The following is a 15,049-nucleotide window of genomic DNA, read 5'->3' on the forward strand; positions in this document are numbered from 1 at the left end:
TGCTACTTACCTGGTTGTTGTTGTTGTTTTTCTTTTCTTTTTCTTCTTTGACACAGAAAAAGAAATGAGTAGTGGCCTTTCTATGAGTGTTCTTGAAAACTTCTTAGCTGAGTACTGGTAGCTCATGCCAACATTCCTAGCTATTCTGGAAGTGAGATAAGATTGTGGTTCGAAGCCAGCTCAGGCAGGAAAGTCCATCAGACTCTTCTCTCCAACTAACCACCAAAAGAGATGGAAGTACAGCGGTGGTTCAAGCGCTAGACCTCTAGCCTTGTGCAAACAAGCTCAAGGACAGTGAGTGCCCAGGCCTTGAGTTCAGGCCCCAGGACCAGCGTGCGCATACACACACACACACACACACACACACACACACACACACACACACACACACACACACACACACACACACACACCTCTCTTCTGTGCACGGATCCGTTTGGGTGGGACTGTGAGGTCCTCTCATTTTGGGTCATCTGACGTCTTCCCTGGTTTGGCCACAGTCCCAAAGGACACTCAAGTCCACTATGATTCCCCAGAGGCGCAGCTGTGGGGTGACAGCGGAGGACCCCCAGGTCCCTGATTTCCAGAACCCCAGTGGAGGCCGAGTACGCTGCGGCCGTCTGTGCACTGTAGCTGCAGCCAGGTTCCATGGAAGCCTCAGACCTTGAACTCCAGCCGTGCCGTCGGCGGCTGTCGGTTGAGATGGCCCCTGTGTTAGGAACATGCCCGTGGGATTTCTGAATTCTGGACACCATGTAGTACTTTGGTGTGATCTGCTTTCCAAAAATAAAGACCTTGGTTCATTCGGTGACCTGTGTGTCGGCTCTTGGGTTGGGGAGAAAGCCGTCCCGTTGTGTTTGCTATGAAGTGTGTTTACTATGAAGTGTGTGTATGTGTGTGGTTTTTGTCTGTCTGTGGATTTGAACTCAGAGCCTCACCCTTGCCAGGCAGGCACTCTTGATTGACTTCCAGACCAGACGCAGCCGCAGCCGCAGCTGCGCATCTTCTCCACGGTGCCAGGCCTCCAGGCTGAGGAGCGAAGGTCGGGGTCTTGCGGGATGAGCCGCGTGGGAAAGCCTTGGTGCTCAGCACTGACACAGGGCCTGAGGTAAGAGCTTCTGGGTCTGGGTGGCAGCTTGCGTAGCGCACAAATGCCGACTGAAGGGCTCGCCGATGCCAGCCGCGGATGGCGATAGTCCAGGTCCATTTTGCCAGGTGCTGTGGCTCTGCCTGTCATTCTAGTTACTCAGGAGCCAGGTGTGAGGATCACAGTTGGAAGCCAGCCCTGGCCGGAAAGTCCTTAAGACTCTTACCACCATGTGCACAACCAGAAGCAGGAAGTGGAGCTGTGGCTCAAGTGGTAAAGTGCCAACTTGAGGAAAACAAAAAGAAAACAGCTCCCAGGCTGTGGGTTCCAGGCCCGGTACTGGCGCGGCACATAGAAAGGAAAACTTCCACTGTCTCTCCCTCTCTTGCTTTGTCCTCTGGATTTGTCTGTCTGGACGCTGCAGGTGAACAGGCTCAGCAGTTCGGGGGAGGGGGGCAGAGGGGGAAGGTGGTCCACGCTATCTGGGGTGTCTCTGGAGCATTTTCACGTCTATGGCTGGATTGCGATTCATCTAGCAGGTGCCCAAAACAAATTCAACTCACATTTCTTTGTATAATAATGGTCAGCAGCTTTCTTTTGTTGTTGTTAGTTGTCGGGCTTGAACTCAGGGCCTGGGCGCTGTCCCTGAGCTTTTGTGCTCAAGGTAAGCGCTCTACCACATTGAGCCACAGTGCCACTTCCGGTCTTCTGGTGGTTCATTAGGGAAAAGAGTCTCCCAGACTTTCCTGCCTGGGGCTTTAACCTGTGATCTTAAAATCTCAGCCTCCTGAGTAGCTTAGATTACAGGCGTGAGTCACAAGTATTGGTATGAGCAAATCTTTTTTTGACACTGTCACCCCTTCCTTCGCTCTCCTAGTTTTCCCCTCCATGTTTCTTTTCTTTTTTGTCGGTTGTGGGGCCTGAGCTCTGGGTCTGGGCGCTGTCCTTGAACTCTTCAGCTCAAGGCAAGCACTCTGCCACTTGAGCCATAGTGCCGCTTCCAGCTTTTGCTGTTTATGTGGTGCTGAGGAATTGAACCCAGGGCCTCGTGCATTCGAGGCAGGCGCTCTACCACTGAGCCACCTTCCCAGCCCCCACGTTTCTTCTTTTTAAATATAGTTAGAGGTGCTGCTGGAGTTTGAACTCGGGGCCTTGGAGTTGCCAGGCAGGTGCCTGCCACTGAATCACGCCCTCGGCCCGTTTTCTTTTTTAGGGTTACTGAAGGTGAAGGGACTGGGGTTCTGGAAGGAGCGGGGGGTCTAACATGCTCTCAGGCCCGAGTCTCGGGGTGTGCCGGGCGCAGCTGTGGGTGCGGTGGGGCTTCAGTGCGCACAGCTGAGGATGATTTGGGAGCGGGGTGGTGCCAATAAAGCCCAGGCGGGGTTCGCGGGGCTGGCCCCTCGCAGCAGCAGGACGCGGCACCCGGAGGTGCGGGGCCCTGGGGAACGTGGTGGATGGGGCGCTGTCTTGGCCCTGGCCAACACAGTCCCAGTGAGGTCTCAGCACCCCAGTTTCTCGGCCGGGCCCCGCAGAGCTCCTGCCAGCAGCAGGAAGGTGAGTCTGACCTTGGACTGCGCCGTGTGGGAGCAGGGAACGAGGAAGGGTAAATTAGGTTTGTGGGTGCCAGGTGGGGAATAACCCATCCCCCGACTTCCCTGCGGGCAGAGCAGGGGTGAACACCAGCTACTCAGACGTGTCCTGATTCTCTCAGGCAAGTGTCCCCTTTCCCACTTAGCAGATGAGGAAACAGGAGTTCTAGGGGGCCCCTCTGCCCTTCATCCCTTTTTCCTGCTGTGTAGTATTCCATAGCATAGCTGAGCCCCAGCATGGATACTCGGGCGTTTCTCAGTTCCGAGCCATCACAGCGTGGCTGTGGACGGTGGCGGGGGCTGGAGGGGAGGGGAAGGGCTGAGATTTAAACTCTGTGTCTCTGCCATTCCTCCCCAGCCACAGCCCCATGGGAGAAGCACCTTTGAATGCGCATGTCTTTCATCCCTAAGATGGAGCCTCTTGGGGTGAATGAAATGAGAGTCTGTTAGAGTCCTTATTGAACAGTGCAAAAAATAGCTTGTATGGCCTCAGTTTCCCTCTGTTCTCCACCTGGACATAATGTAGAGCCTCCTTATCCTTTTAGGTTGAGTGAGCCCAGAAAGGGCAAGAGACACACAACTAATGTCACGTACAGTCAGCAAGGAAATGAGCCCTCACCACCCTGCCCTTCCCCTCAGGCCCCCTAAGCCTCACTGGACCCCCAGTCTCCTTCTTGAACCCTTTCCTGGCCAGGCCTTTGACTCTTTTTGCTGGTCTTGGGGCTTGAACTCAGGGCCCGGGCACTGTCCCTGAGCTCTTTTGCTCGAGGTGAGCACTCTACCACTTGAGCCACAGCACCACCTTTGGTTTTCTGGTGGTTCATTGTAGATAAGAGTCTCACAGACTTTCCTGTCTGAGCTGGCTTTGAACTTTGATCCTCAGATCTCAGCCTCCTGAGTAGCCAGGATGACAGGCGTGAGTCCCTGGCGCCTGGCAGGGCCTTATTTTTTAGAAGCTTCTCCAGTGTGGAAGGCTCCGAACTCTGGTTCTGGGAAAGGTAAAACCAAGTAGACAGAAAGACGGGGCTGCCTCGCCAGGCCGGGGTTGAGGATCGGCTTTGCGCAGACCCCGGGGCGGGGTGGGGTGAGTTCCAGGTTCATTGGCTTTAACCACCCACCGCCTGTTGCGGTGATGAGACACGCCTGTGCTGTCCGTATTTTCACTCTGCTACTGGCGCACATGCGCACATGCAAATACCAAAAAGAAGCAGGTGAGATAGATTTAAATTGTTTTTCTTTTGCCAGTCCTGGGGCTTGAACTCCCAGCCTGGGCACTGTCCCTGAGCTACTTTTGCTCAAGGTTAGTTATTGGGGTGGCGGGGTGAGGGCGCTCACTGGCATGTTGAGGACCCCAAACACCACCCCCCAGATGCTCTACCACTCGAGCCCCAGCTCTACTTCTGGTTCTCTGGTGGGTAACTGAAGATAAGTCGCTCACAGACTTTCCTGCCTGGGCTGGCTTTGAATCATGATCCTCAGATCTCAGCTCCTGAGAAGCTAGGGTGACAGGCATGCTAACACCCAACTTCAAAACTGTCTTAGCCTTGATTTGCATCCTGAGCACATTTGATATCTGAGGCTTGGGGCAGAGCAAATGTGGACAGTAGATTTGCCTTGTAAATTCTTGGTATGTCTGTTGGTCTGTCAGTTTATCGGGATTTGGGCAGGTGTCGGCTACATTCACGGCTGCTCGAGGGTTGGAATGAGCAAGCGGAGCGGCAGCTTTTCACGCGGGTGGAGTGAAATGGAATGAAGCTTTTGTGGCGCAGTGGCAGGATTGCAGGTGTGGTGGCCGCGGTGGCCGCATGGCAGGGGGGTGGGGGTGGCGGCCTGTCCCAGGAGGTGGTCGGGGCTGAATAACTGCCTGGACGGGGTTGGGGTGAACACCGGGTGGCGGTGGGACACCTGGGTCCACGCTGTTAGAAGGCATGGCCCTTCTGGAAGGTTCCTGGGAGCTGGGCTTGCGGGCACATGGTCAGGTGGCCACTGGGTTCGAGTCCCCATGAGCAGCTGGTGGCTGAAATATGTTGTGTTTGCTGCCATTTCACAGTGGGGCAGCCATTGGGGTGGTGGGTGGGGGCTCGCTGGCATGGTGGGGACCCTGGATACAAATAGGTGGTGGAAGGACTTAGGCCAGGCCTGAGCAGGTGGAGAGAGGGTGGGCGTGGCTCAAGGACGAGGGTGAGAGGTCCCTGGCACGGGGTCCTTGCCCTTGGAGGTGGGGGGCACTGAGCTCTGTGGGTCGCTGTGTGGTCACTGCGTGTCCTCGACAGCGTCGATGGCAGGGGTGGGGCGCGGCGGGGCGCGGGCTCGCCTGGCAGCGCTGTCTTGGTGGACCCACTTGCATGTACATGCCCAGCTTCCCTTCTGTCTGTCCATCCACCCTCCCATCCACCCATCTCTGTGTCCATCTATCCCTCTGTCCACCTATCTGCTAATCCATTTGTCCATCCATCTGTCCATCCTACCATCTGTCCATCCTCCTGCTCATCCTCCATCTGTCCTCCACATACCTGTCCACTTGTCCCTCCTCCCATGCATCTGTCCTTCATCCATCTGTTTTTGTCTGTCCATCCTTCTATCCATTGGTCCATCCATCCCTCTGTATGTCTACCCCTGTCTATCCATCCTCCCATCAACCCTTCCCCCCACCCACTCCTGTTTGGCAGTGAAGTGCATAAGCTGTGGCCCGTGCTGCTGGTACCCACGTCCACCCTAGGTCGGGGACTCAGTGTTTGATCTGTAACCCAGGAGAGAGACTTGGGGCAGAGGAGCAGATGGATCACAGAAGCTTCTAGATACCTTGGAGTGCACTGTGGAGAAAGAACTGGTTAGCAAGGGCATTTTCTTTTCTGTTTTTCCCCTTTCTTTTCTTTCTTTTTTCAGTCCTGGAGCTTGAACTCAGGGCCAGGGCACTGTCCCTGAGCTTCCTTTGCTCAAGGAGCCACAGCTCCACTTCAGGCTTTTTTGGTTTATGTGGTACTGAGGAATCGAACCCAGGGCTTCATGCAGCTAGGCAAGCAAGAGCATTTTCTTTTTTTTTTTTTTTGGGGGGGGGGGTCTGGTCATGGGGCTTAAACTCTGGGCCTGGGCGCTGTCCCTCAGCTCTTCAGCTCAAGGCTAGCGCTCTACCACTTGAGCCACAGCACCACTTCCAGCTTTTTTCTTTTTGCTTATGTGGTGCTGAGGAATCGAACCCAGGGCCTCAGGCATACAAGACAAGCACTCTACCACTGAGCCACCTTCCCAGCCCCAGCAAGGGCATTTTCTAAGGACAAGGATCTGATTCCACTTTCCAGGCCGGGCCTAATGACTATCTCCTTATCCTCAGATGGGACCAAGGTGGCGGGGACCCAGTCTTCTCCCCCTCCAAGCTGAGCCACTTTTGTGACCCTTAAGCCTGGAGCCCCCCTGGTCCTCTTTCCTAGGGCTCCCCTGACAGTGGCTCTGCGGAGCTCCGCCCTTCTCCCTGAGAACTCCTTGTCGGGAATCTGCCCTGTTCCCATCTCAGTCACCTGTGACCTGGGGGACACTTTCCCGCCCCACCCCGGTGTGTGTCTTAGTCTCCATACAGCATCAGAGCATTGGCATTGGCAGTGCCCAGGACGCCCATAGAACTGTAGAAGTGAATGCCGGTTTGAGGTTGGGGAAGGTGCTTTTCCTTCCTGTCTGATTCCACCTTGATTCCCTCCCCCCCCACCCCCCCACGCTCCCTGCTGCACAACCCTGACTGCCCGGGAGCTTGTGAGGAAGGGAAGGAGCCTCGCCACTCCCTCAGCCAGGCAGTGAGCTTTGCGGCTCACACGGTGCCCACGAGGCGCTCTTCCACCTGAGCCAGGCCCCGGCCCTTTGGCTTGTGATTCCCCCTTAGGGCTCACCTCAGCCCACTCCCCCCACACCTACCCCTGCCATACAGCTGGGATTACAGGTGTGTACCACCACACCCGGTTTAGACTGTCCAGGCATCTCCTCCATCCCAGCAAACCAGGACCTTGGTCCCCAATTCACAATACCCAGTAGCAGGCAGCCCAGAGCTGCCGGCCACCATTCTCCCTGCTCGTTGGACCCCAAACCCTGGCTAGATGAACCTTGAAAGTATCTCACTGGCTGGACACAGCAGTTCACACCTGTAATCCTAGCTACTCAGGGCTGAGATCTGAGGCTCATGATTCAAAGCCAGCCTAAGCAGAAAAGTCCCTGGAACGCTTATCTCCAATTAACCAGGAAAAAGCCAGAAGTGGAGCTGTACAGAGCTCAAGTGGTAGAGTTCCAGCTTTGAGGGGAAACGTTCAGGGACAGCACGCAGGTCCTGAGTTCAAGCCCCAGGACCAGCACACGCACGGTTTTCTCCTTGCGGTGGCTGTAATGCAAACCAGATTGGGAGGTGCTGCTGTGTAGCAGGGTTTGGGGTTCAGTGAAGGGTCACATGGCATTTGTCATCTGGGCTGTGCCCAGTGGGTCACCAGAGCTCGGGATGGACAGAATGCCGGATTTTCCTTGTCCCTGGCCAGGGTGACATTGGCTGTGTCACTTCGGGGCTTGGGTGCAGCATGGAAATGAGAGGCCTCGACTCACGAGGTGTGAGGAATTTGGGGGCTCGGGCCCAGTGGCTGCCTGTGGTGCACACTGAAACCAGCCCAGGCCCCGTCCCCATATCTGCAAGGTAGGAATGGCCCTGCTTCTGGAAGAAATGACATGGGGTGAGGAACACCGTCCAGGCTCTGCAGTGACTCACCACCTCGGCCCTGGCCGGCTGGACAAACAGACTCACAAAGCCACCACTGTCCCTGCCGCTGCCCAGGCCGTGCCAGCGCCCAGTGTAACCCAAGCCGCCCTGGCCAGCCCTTCCTGCCCCTCCCCAGACATCGCGCCTGGCAGGCTTTGTGCCAAGAGGACACAACTCAGAGGCCCCTTCTAGACTTTTCTTCCACTCGCAGGAGTCACCGGCCTCCTAACCCCCCCTCAGCTCGCCCACTCCCATGTCTGAACACCCCGCCCCTCCCCGCCATGCTGTCATCCAGATTGGGGCTGTGTGTGCATCTTGGCGTTGCCCTGACCGTGGTGATAATTTGTGGGTGTCTGCGCATTCCCGAGGCAGGAGAACATGGCGGCTTTGGGCCGATGGGAGGGGGGGTGTCTGTGGAATTCCTGGGCATGAGATTTCATGGTGGTCTGTTCTTGGGGAACCCAGTCGTGGCCGGCTTAGTCACCTTCTCCCATCTCGTTCATCAGGTAGAAAAGACTAGAGACACGGCTTTCTTACCCAGCTCCTTGTGTTTCTGCTTTAGGTAAAATGTCGGTTCCTGGACCTTACCAGGCGGCGGCAGCAGGGCCATCCATGCCCACCGCACCCCCGTCCTATGAAAAGATGGCCCCAGCACCCATGCCGGGGCCTGCCACGGGGCTGATGGCAGGCCCAGACAGGAAAGGTGTGACCCCACCTTTGTATTATACCCAGCCCGGGCCTGCGCCCAACCCCAACGCAAGTATGTGGGACCCTCTCCCCCTTAGCCCTTAGTTCCCTTACCCTCTGCCCCTGGCTTGTGGACTCTGGCAGTCAAGTGACATGCTTAGGCAAAACTGGCATGGTAGCACACACCTGTAATCCCAGGCCTGATCAGACTAAAGTGTGATATTCTGGCTGAAAAGTAACTAAAGCACCAAGTCTGAGGAGGTGGTTCAGGTGGTAGAGTGCCTGCCTGGCAGGCAGGAGGCCCTGGGGGAGTGGAATTGCTTCAGGCCTGCGTGGGGCAGGCCGCCCTCTTGTTCTGGCAGCTGCTTCTTGGTCCTTGCTCGCTGGTCCTTCCTGACACCCAGGTGTGCCCAGGTGTGCACTGACTCAGTGTCACAAGCACTTAGAAGGAGCTCTCCAGTTGTGTGAGATGCTAATCAGAGCATGTGGCCTACTTGTCTGACTTGTACCTCAGTTTCCTCACCTGTTAATAGGACACAGTGTTCAATGTGGTGATACATACCTGTAGTTCCAGCAACTTGAAAGGTAGAAGCAGGAAGATCATGGTTTAAGGCTAGCGGGGGCAAAGGTGTGAGTGAGACCTTATCTGAAAAACAAATGTGTGGCTCAACTGGTAGAGCACATACCTAGCAGGCCTGAGACTCCGAGTTCAAATCTCCAATATGGGGAGGGGTGGATCAATAGCCAGGTATGGGTGGCTCACGCCTATAATCCTAGCTACTGGGTAGGCTGAGATCTGATGATGGTGGTTCAAAGCCAGCCAGAGCAGAAAAGTCCCTGTGAGACTCTTATCTCCAATGAACCACGAGAAAACCGGAAGTGGTGCTGTGGCCCAATGTGGCAGAGGGCTAGCCTTGAGTGACCGAGCTCAGAGACAGTGCTCAGGGCCTGAGGTCAAGTCCAGACTGCACAGGAAATAGGATCAATGAACTGTACACTAGTGAATTACATTTATTCCAGGAGAGGGCCTTGTGCTTGCTAGACAGGTGATTTTACCACTTGAGCCACACCGCCAGCGCTTTTGATTTTAGTTTATTTTTGAGGTACAGCTTCATTCTCTTGCCCTCAGAGCCTCACACTAAGATCCTCTGCCTCCCAGATCGCTGGGGTTACAGGAGTGTGCCACCACACCTGGCTCCATTTTAAACATTTGAAGGTACAGCTCAGTGGCCATAAATGCATTCGCCCTGGAGCACGGCTGTTCCACCGTCCTGCTCCAGAACTGTCGTCTGGGAAGCTGCCATTCTGTCCTTCTTCCCTGAGCCCTGACATGCCACTGCCAATCTCTGCTTGCTTTCCTGGGGACTTCGCAGAGGCTGAATCATATCCTCCGATTCTTACCCTTTGGTGGCCAGCCCGTGCCACTTGGCACAGTCCCTGAGGCCCATCCAGGCCGTGGCGTGTGTCGGACCCTTTTTAAGATCATTTGCGCCTTTTCAAAGGACATAAAGCCCCCTCCTCTGGGGACAGACATGGGGTTCCACCCTGTGGCTACTCATCTCAGCTGACTGCTGGAGCCCCGCTCTCTCCCTGCTGGGGCCCTGCTCTCTCCTTGCACAGGGGTGGAGGGGAGTTGGGGGTGGGGGCCTCTTTCCCTGCCACCCCCCCTCCCCCCGTAGCTCTCCCTGCTCACCAGCGCCTGTGCTTCTGCTGCCAGTCACGATGCAGACGGTGTACGTGCAGCAGCCCGTCTCCTTCTTCGACCGCCCCATCCAGATGTGCTGCCCCTCCTGCAGCACGATGATCGTCACCAAGCTGTCCTACAGGGCGGGCGCCCTCACCTGGCTGTCCTGCGGGGGCCTCTTCCTGCTGGGGTGAGTCTGCCCCCCTCCAACCAGGGCCTGTGCACAGGCCAGGGCCCCTAATGTGCCTTTCTCCGATCAAACAATCTGTCTCTTTCTCTATCTTGGGTTGCGGGGCTGGAGTTCAGGGCCTCGGCAAGCTAGGCAGACACTGACCATGCTCATTGCTTCCCCAACCTTCATTTCGGGTCTCCCTCCCTCCATCCCTCCCTGCCTCCCTCCCTCCTTTCATCCCTTGCTTCCTTTCTTCCTTTCTTGTGTGTGTGCTGGTCCTGAGGCTTGAACTCGGGGTCTGGGTGCTTGTCCCTGAGTTTTTTCACTTAAGGCTAGCGCTGTAACCCTGGAGCCACAGCTCCACATCTGGCTTTCTTGGTGGTTTATTGGAGATGAGAGTTTCAAGGACTTATCTTCCTCAGGCTGACTTCAAACCCTGATCCTCAGATCTCAGCCTCCTGAATCACTAGGATGACAGGTGTGAGCCATCAGCACCTGGCTGATATATACTTTGGGATTTTGTGGGAGCAGTGTCCTCCGTCTCCACCCGCCAGATGCCCATAGCACCCCACAAGTTCCCCCAGGCCTGCTGTGTTCCCCTGGACAGAATCGCATAGCTCACGCACCAGGGTGTCTAGAAACTACTTTCCATGACTAGGACACAGAGCACTTAGAGCAGGTGGGCTTGGTGGGGGGGGGGCCCTCAGGGGCTTCTTTTTCTTTTAGAATTTCATGACCTAAGTTATGATGGTCTGAGAGAAGCTGTGGACATTCTGTGCATTGGCTGCTTCCACAGAACCTTCCAGAATGGCTTACTCTTTGCTGTGTGAGGCAGTGGAGGCGGACTGTAAATATTTATGTCTGCACAGGTGTTCTCTCAAGAGAGGCTTGTTCTGCTCTGGGAGAGAAATCAGAGGGACCACAAGTTTTCCCCAGGCAGATGGATGGAAGGAAGGAGGGAGGGAAGGATCTGGGCATGGTGGCTTACACCTATAAGCCTAGTGACTCAGAAGGCTGAGGTCTGAGGATTGTGGTTCAAAGACATCCCAGATAGGAAAGTCCCTGAGAATCTTGACGTGAAATAACTATCAGACAGCAGTGAGCAAAACTATGTGAAACCCTTTGTTCGAGCCCAGCACCAGCACACACACGCGCACACACGTACACATAGAAGTTCATCACTCACTGTGTGGCTGCGGGCAGGTGACTTCACCTCTCTGTGCAGCCCCGGGGGCTGCTGGGAATGGAGTCGGCAGTCTTTGCGGGCATGGGTACTCTCAGAAGCATTGCCACAAACACCCATGTGTTTTTCCTGGTGCATCCCAACGTGAGCGCCAAGGCTGCGGGGCCTCCCTGCCTACGGTGCTCAGCTGCTGGTGCCAGGAGAGGCGCTACTTAGGGAGGGTGGCCTGGTTGCTTAGAGACTGGCAGGATGCAGGTCTGCACACTCCAGACCCCGCCAAAGCCGGCTCACACCTGTTTTCACTTCTGCTGGGCTCACGCCACGCCCAGCTGCTGGCACGGTAAGAAGGCTGGCTTGTCACAACTAACATTGGTGTGGTGCTGGTGGCTCACGCCTGTAATCCTACCTACTCAGGAGGCTGAGATCTGGAGGATCAAGGTTTGAAGGCAGAGAAGTCTGTGGAGACGCTCATCTTCAGTAAACCAGCAAAAAGCAGTGCTGGAGGCATGGCTCCAGTGGTAGAACACCAACCTTGAGCAAGCAAGACAAGCCAGTGCAAAGGCCTGAGGTTGAACCCTAATACTAGCAGAGACACGGCCCACCTTCAAACCTAGGCTCTGCAGGCGCACAGGGTTGGGTGACGCACCCATGTCTTTGTTCCCACAGGTGCGTGGCGGGCTGCTGCTTCATCCCCTTCTGTGTGGACGCCCTGCGGGATGTGGACCACCACTGCCCCAACTGCAAAGCCCTGCTGGGCTCCTACAAGCGCTTGTAGGCCCAGGCCAGGCTCCTGTCCCCGCCCAGCGGGGAGGCCCTGTGTCTCCCCTCTGCAGGGGCTCCACCTCTTTGTCTTTTTTGGGGGGCAGTGGAGTTGCAAAACCAACAACCTCCAAACCCCAGAAATGGCTGCTGGAAGTCATACCTGGGACTTGCAGAGACCATGACCTTGAGCCCAGGTTCAAGTTCTTGTCCACCCTTGGAGATTCCCTGTTGAGGTGGCTACCTCATTTGCATATCCTCATCTGCATATCCTCATCTGCATACCCTCCAGGACCTGCTGTCTGCTGGCTTCTCCAGCCTCAGTGGGCCTTTCTGGTGTTGTCTTTGACACAGTGGCCATTGCCTTTTTTCTTAGGCTGTTCTGTCTGAGTATGGCCGCACCACCACAGAATCTGGCCTTACTGAGTTTTGGGGCTGGGCTCTCAGCTTGAGTAATTGCAGACTTTAGTGATATAACTCATTTGAATTTCTTATTTTTTAAAAAATGTGCTGAAAGGGATATTCTGCACCCAAGAGGCTATACATGCAATAGCAAAAGGAGAGAAAGAAAGCTTCATTTTGTCATAATTCTTGTTTTTGTTCGCCATGATCCGAAGGGATTTTGGACTCTGATCTCCACCATTCTGACCAAGATTTGGTTTTGGAAGCTTGCAACCACCTAACAGGCTCGGTCTCCCCATTTGCTGGTTCACACTTTCTCTTTTTCTTTTTTTTCTTTCCCTTTCTTTCTTTCTTTCTTTTTTTTGTGAGACTGGGTCTCACTATGTTTCTAGGCTGGGCCTAGAATCCTGAGTTGAAGCAATCTTCATGAATAGACAGCTAGCAGGACTACAGGCATCTGCTACTTACCTGTTTTATTTTTTTCTTTTCTTTTTCTTCTTTGACACAGAAAAAGAAGTGAGTAATTGCCTTTCCATGAGTTTGGGAGGTTCTTAAACTTTTTAGCTAAGCACTGATAGATAGCTCACTCACTCCTATAATCCTAGCTACTCAGGAAGCTGAGATAAGACTGTGGTTAAAGCCAGCCCAGGCAGGAGAGTCCAGCAGACTCTTCTCTCCAATTAGCCACCAAAAAAGCTGGAAGTACAGCTGTGGTTCAAGTGCTAGACCTCTAGCTCAAGGACAGTGAGTACCCCAGCCCTGAGTTCAATGCCCAGGACCAGTGCACACATGTACACATACACACACCCCTCTTCTGTGCACGGATCCCTTTGGTTTCTGGGTGGGACTGTGAGGTCCTCTCACTAAAGTCATCTGACATCTGTCCTGGTTGAGCCACAGTCCCAAAGATTTCTGGATTCCCCAGGGGCGCAGCTGTGGGGTGACAGCGGAGGACCTCTGTGTCCCTGATTTCCAGAACCCCAGTGGAGGCCGAGTGCGCTGCGGCCATCTGTGCGCTGGAGCTGGAGGCTCCACGGAAGCCTCAGACCTTGAACTCCAGCCGTGCCGTCGGCAGCTGTCGGTCTGCTACGGCCCTGGATGGAGAGATGAGCCCTGTGTTAGGAACATGCCCGTGGGATTTCTCTGTGTTAGGAACATGCCCGTGGGATCTCTGTGTTAGGAACATGCCCGTGGGATTTCTCTGTGTTAGGAACATGCCCGTGGGATCTCTGTGTTAGGAACACGCCCGTGGGATTTCTGAATTCTGGACTTTGGTGTGATCTGCTTTCCAAAAAATAAAGACCTTGGTTCGTTCAGTGACCTGTGTGTCGGCTCTTGGGTTGGGGAGAAAGTCGTCCTGTTGTGTTCACTGTGAACAACCTTTCATCGGAGCAGGTCTTTAGTTGTCCGGGCAGGCTGAGTGGCTTGCTGTGCTGAGGTCAGTTCAAGCCCCGGCCGTCACTGATGGTCACAGCCATGGCTCTCCCGTGGCTCGCTCAGCCCCCTCCCCCAACAAAGTGTGCTTTGTTCACTGACGGGGCGGGTGCCACCAGGTACGGGGAGAGCGCGAGGAGATGCCACCTGCCCCTGCCCTACATGGCTGCCCGGATTGGTTGGGAAGTCTGCTGGGGTGTGGCATGTGTCGTCCCTCGAGCTCTGCGCCATGCAGTCCTTGTGTGGCTGGTCTTGTCATGTGGCCAAGTTTGTGGGTGCACTGGGATGGTGCTCTGAAAATCAGCTCTAATTGTTATTCATGGTGTGCAGTGTCTTGCCCTCATTCCAAAGTGTGAAATAGCCGGGTGCCGGTGGCTCACGCCTGTCATCCCAGCTGCTCAGGAGGCTGAGAGCTGAGGATCAGGGTTCAGAGCCAGCCCCGGCAGGAAAGTCCGTGAGACTCTTCCCTCCAATTAACCACTAGAAAACTGGAAGTGGCACTGTGGCTCAAGCGGTAGAGCACCAGCCTTGAGCAAAGAGCCCAGGCCAGGAGTTCAAACCCCATGATGATTGACAAAAAACAAAACTGTGAAATATGGGTCATGGGGAGTTTAGTGTTGGGTGCCTGGAACACAAAGTATTCATTCAGTTCACGGTGTGTTGTGTGTGTGTCTGTGTCACTATGTTTTTGTGTGTCTCAGACACTGATTTTGTCTGTCTGTAGATTTGAACTCAGATCCTCACCCTTGCCAGGCAGGCACTCTTGATTGATTTGCAGCCGCAGCTGCGCATCTTCTCCGCGGTGCAGGCCTCCGTCCGGGCTGAGGAGCGAGGGTCGGGGTCTTGTGGGAGGAGCCGCGTGGGAACGCCTTGGTGCTCAGCGCTGCCATAGGGCCTGAGGTAAGAGCTTCTGGGTCTGGGTGGCAGCTCGCGTAGCGCACAAATGCCGACTGAAGGGCTCGCCGATGCCAGCCGCGGATGGCGATGGTCCAGGTCCATTTTGCCAGGTGCTGTGGCTCTGCCTGTCATTCTAGTTACTCAGGAGCCAGGTGTGAGGATCACAGTTGGAAGCCAGCCCTGGCCGGAAAGTCCTTGAGACTCTTACCACCATGTGCACAACCAGAAGCAGGAAGTGGAGCTGTGGCTCAAGTGGTAAAGTGCCAGCTTGAGGGGGGTGGTGGGAAAGCTAAGAAACAGCTCCCAGGCTGTGGGTTCCAGGCCCGGTACTGGCGCGGCACATGGAAAGGAAAACTTCCACTGTCTCTCCCTCTCCTGCTTTGTCCTCTGGATTTGTCTGTCTGGACGCTGCAGGTGAACAGGAGCAGC

The 15,049-nt window shown here is 55.2% G+C and overlaps 1 protein-coding gene and 1 long non-coding RNA gene across 2 annotated transcripts in view; one reads left to right on the forward strand and one right to left on the reverse strand.

Annotated features, from left to right (window-relative positions):
• Positions 1-11,986, forward strand: part of LOC122123821 (lipopolysaccharide-induced tumor necrosis factor-alpha factor homolog) — a 55,408-nt gene extending 43,422 nt beyond the window's left edge. The window contains exons 2-4 of the mRNA XM_042698328.1: positions 7,965-8,162; positions 9,807-9,963; positions 11,795-11,986. Coding sequence (XP_042554262.1) covers positions 7,970-8,162; positions 9,807-9,963; positions 11,795-11,903 — 459 coding nt within the window. The 5' untranslated portion in view covers positions 7,965-7,969 and the 3' untranslated portion in view covers positions 11,904-11,986. The remainder of the gene's footprint in view (positions 1-7,964; positions 8,163-9,806; positions 9,964-11,794) is intronic.
• On the reverse strand, positions 1,971-12,055 carry LOC122123824. The gene is made up of 3 exons (XR_006150448.1): positions 11,971-12,055; positions 3,795-3,797; positions 1,971-1,981 (listed from the first exon to the last, which is right to left on the reverse strand). It is a non-coding gene; the product is annotated as an uncharacterized LOC122123824 (long non-coding RNA).
• Between the last annotated feature and the right edge of the window lie 2,994 nt (positions 12,056-15,049).

Source organism: Dipodomys spectabilis, unplaced genomic scaffold (genome assembly GCF_019054845.1).
Source record: "Dipodomys spectabilis isolate Male_0828 unplaced genomic scaffold, ASM1905484v1 ptg000231l, whole genome shotgun sequence".
Lineage (NCBI taxonomy): Eukaryota > Metazoa > Chordata > Mammalia > Rodentia > Heteromyidae > Dipodomys > Dipodomys spectabilis.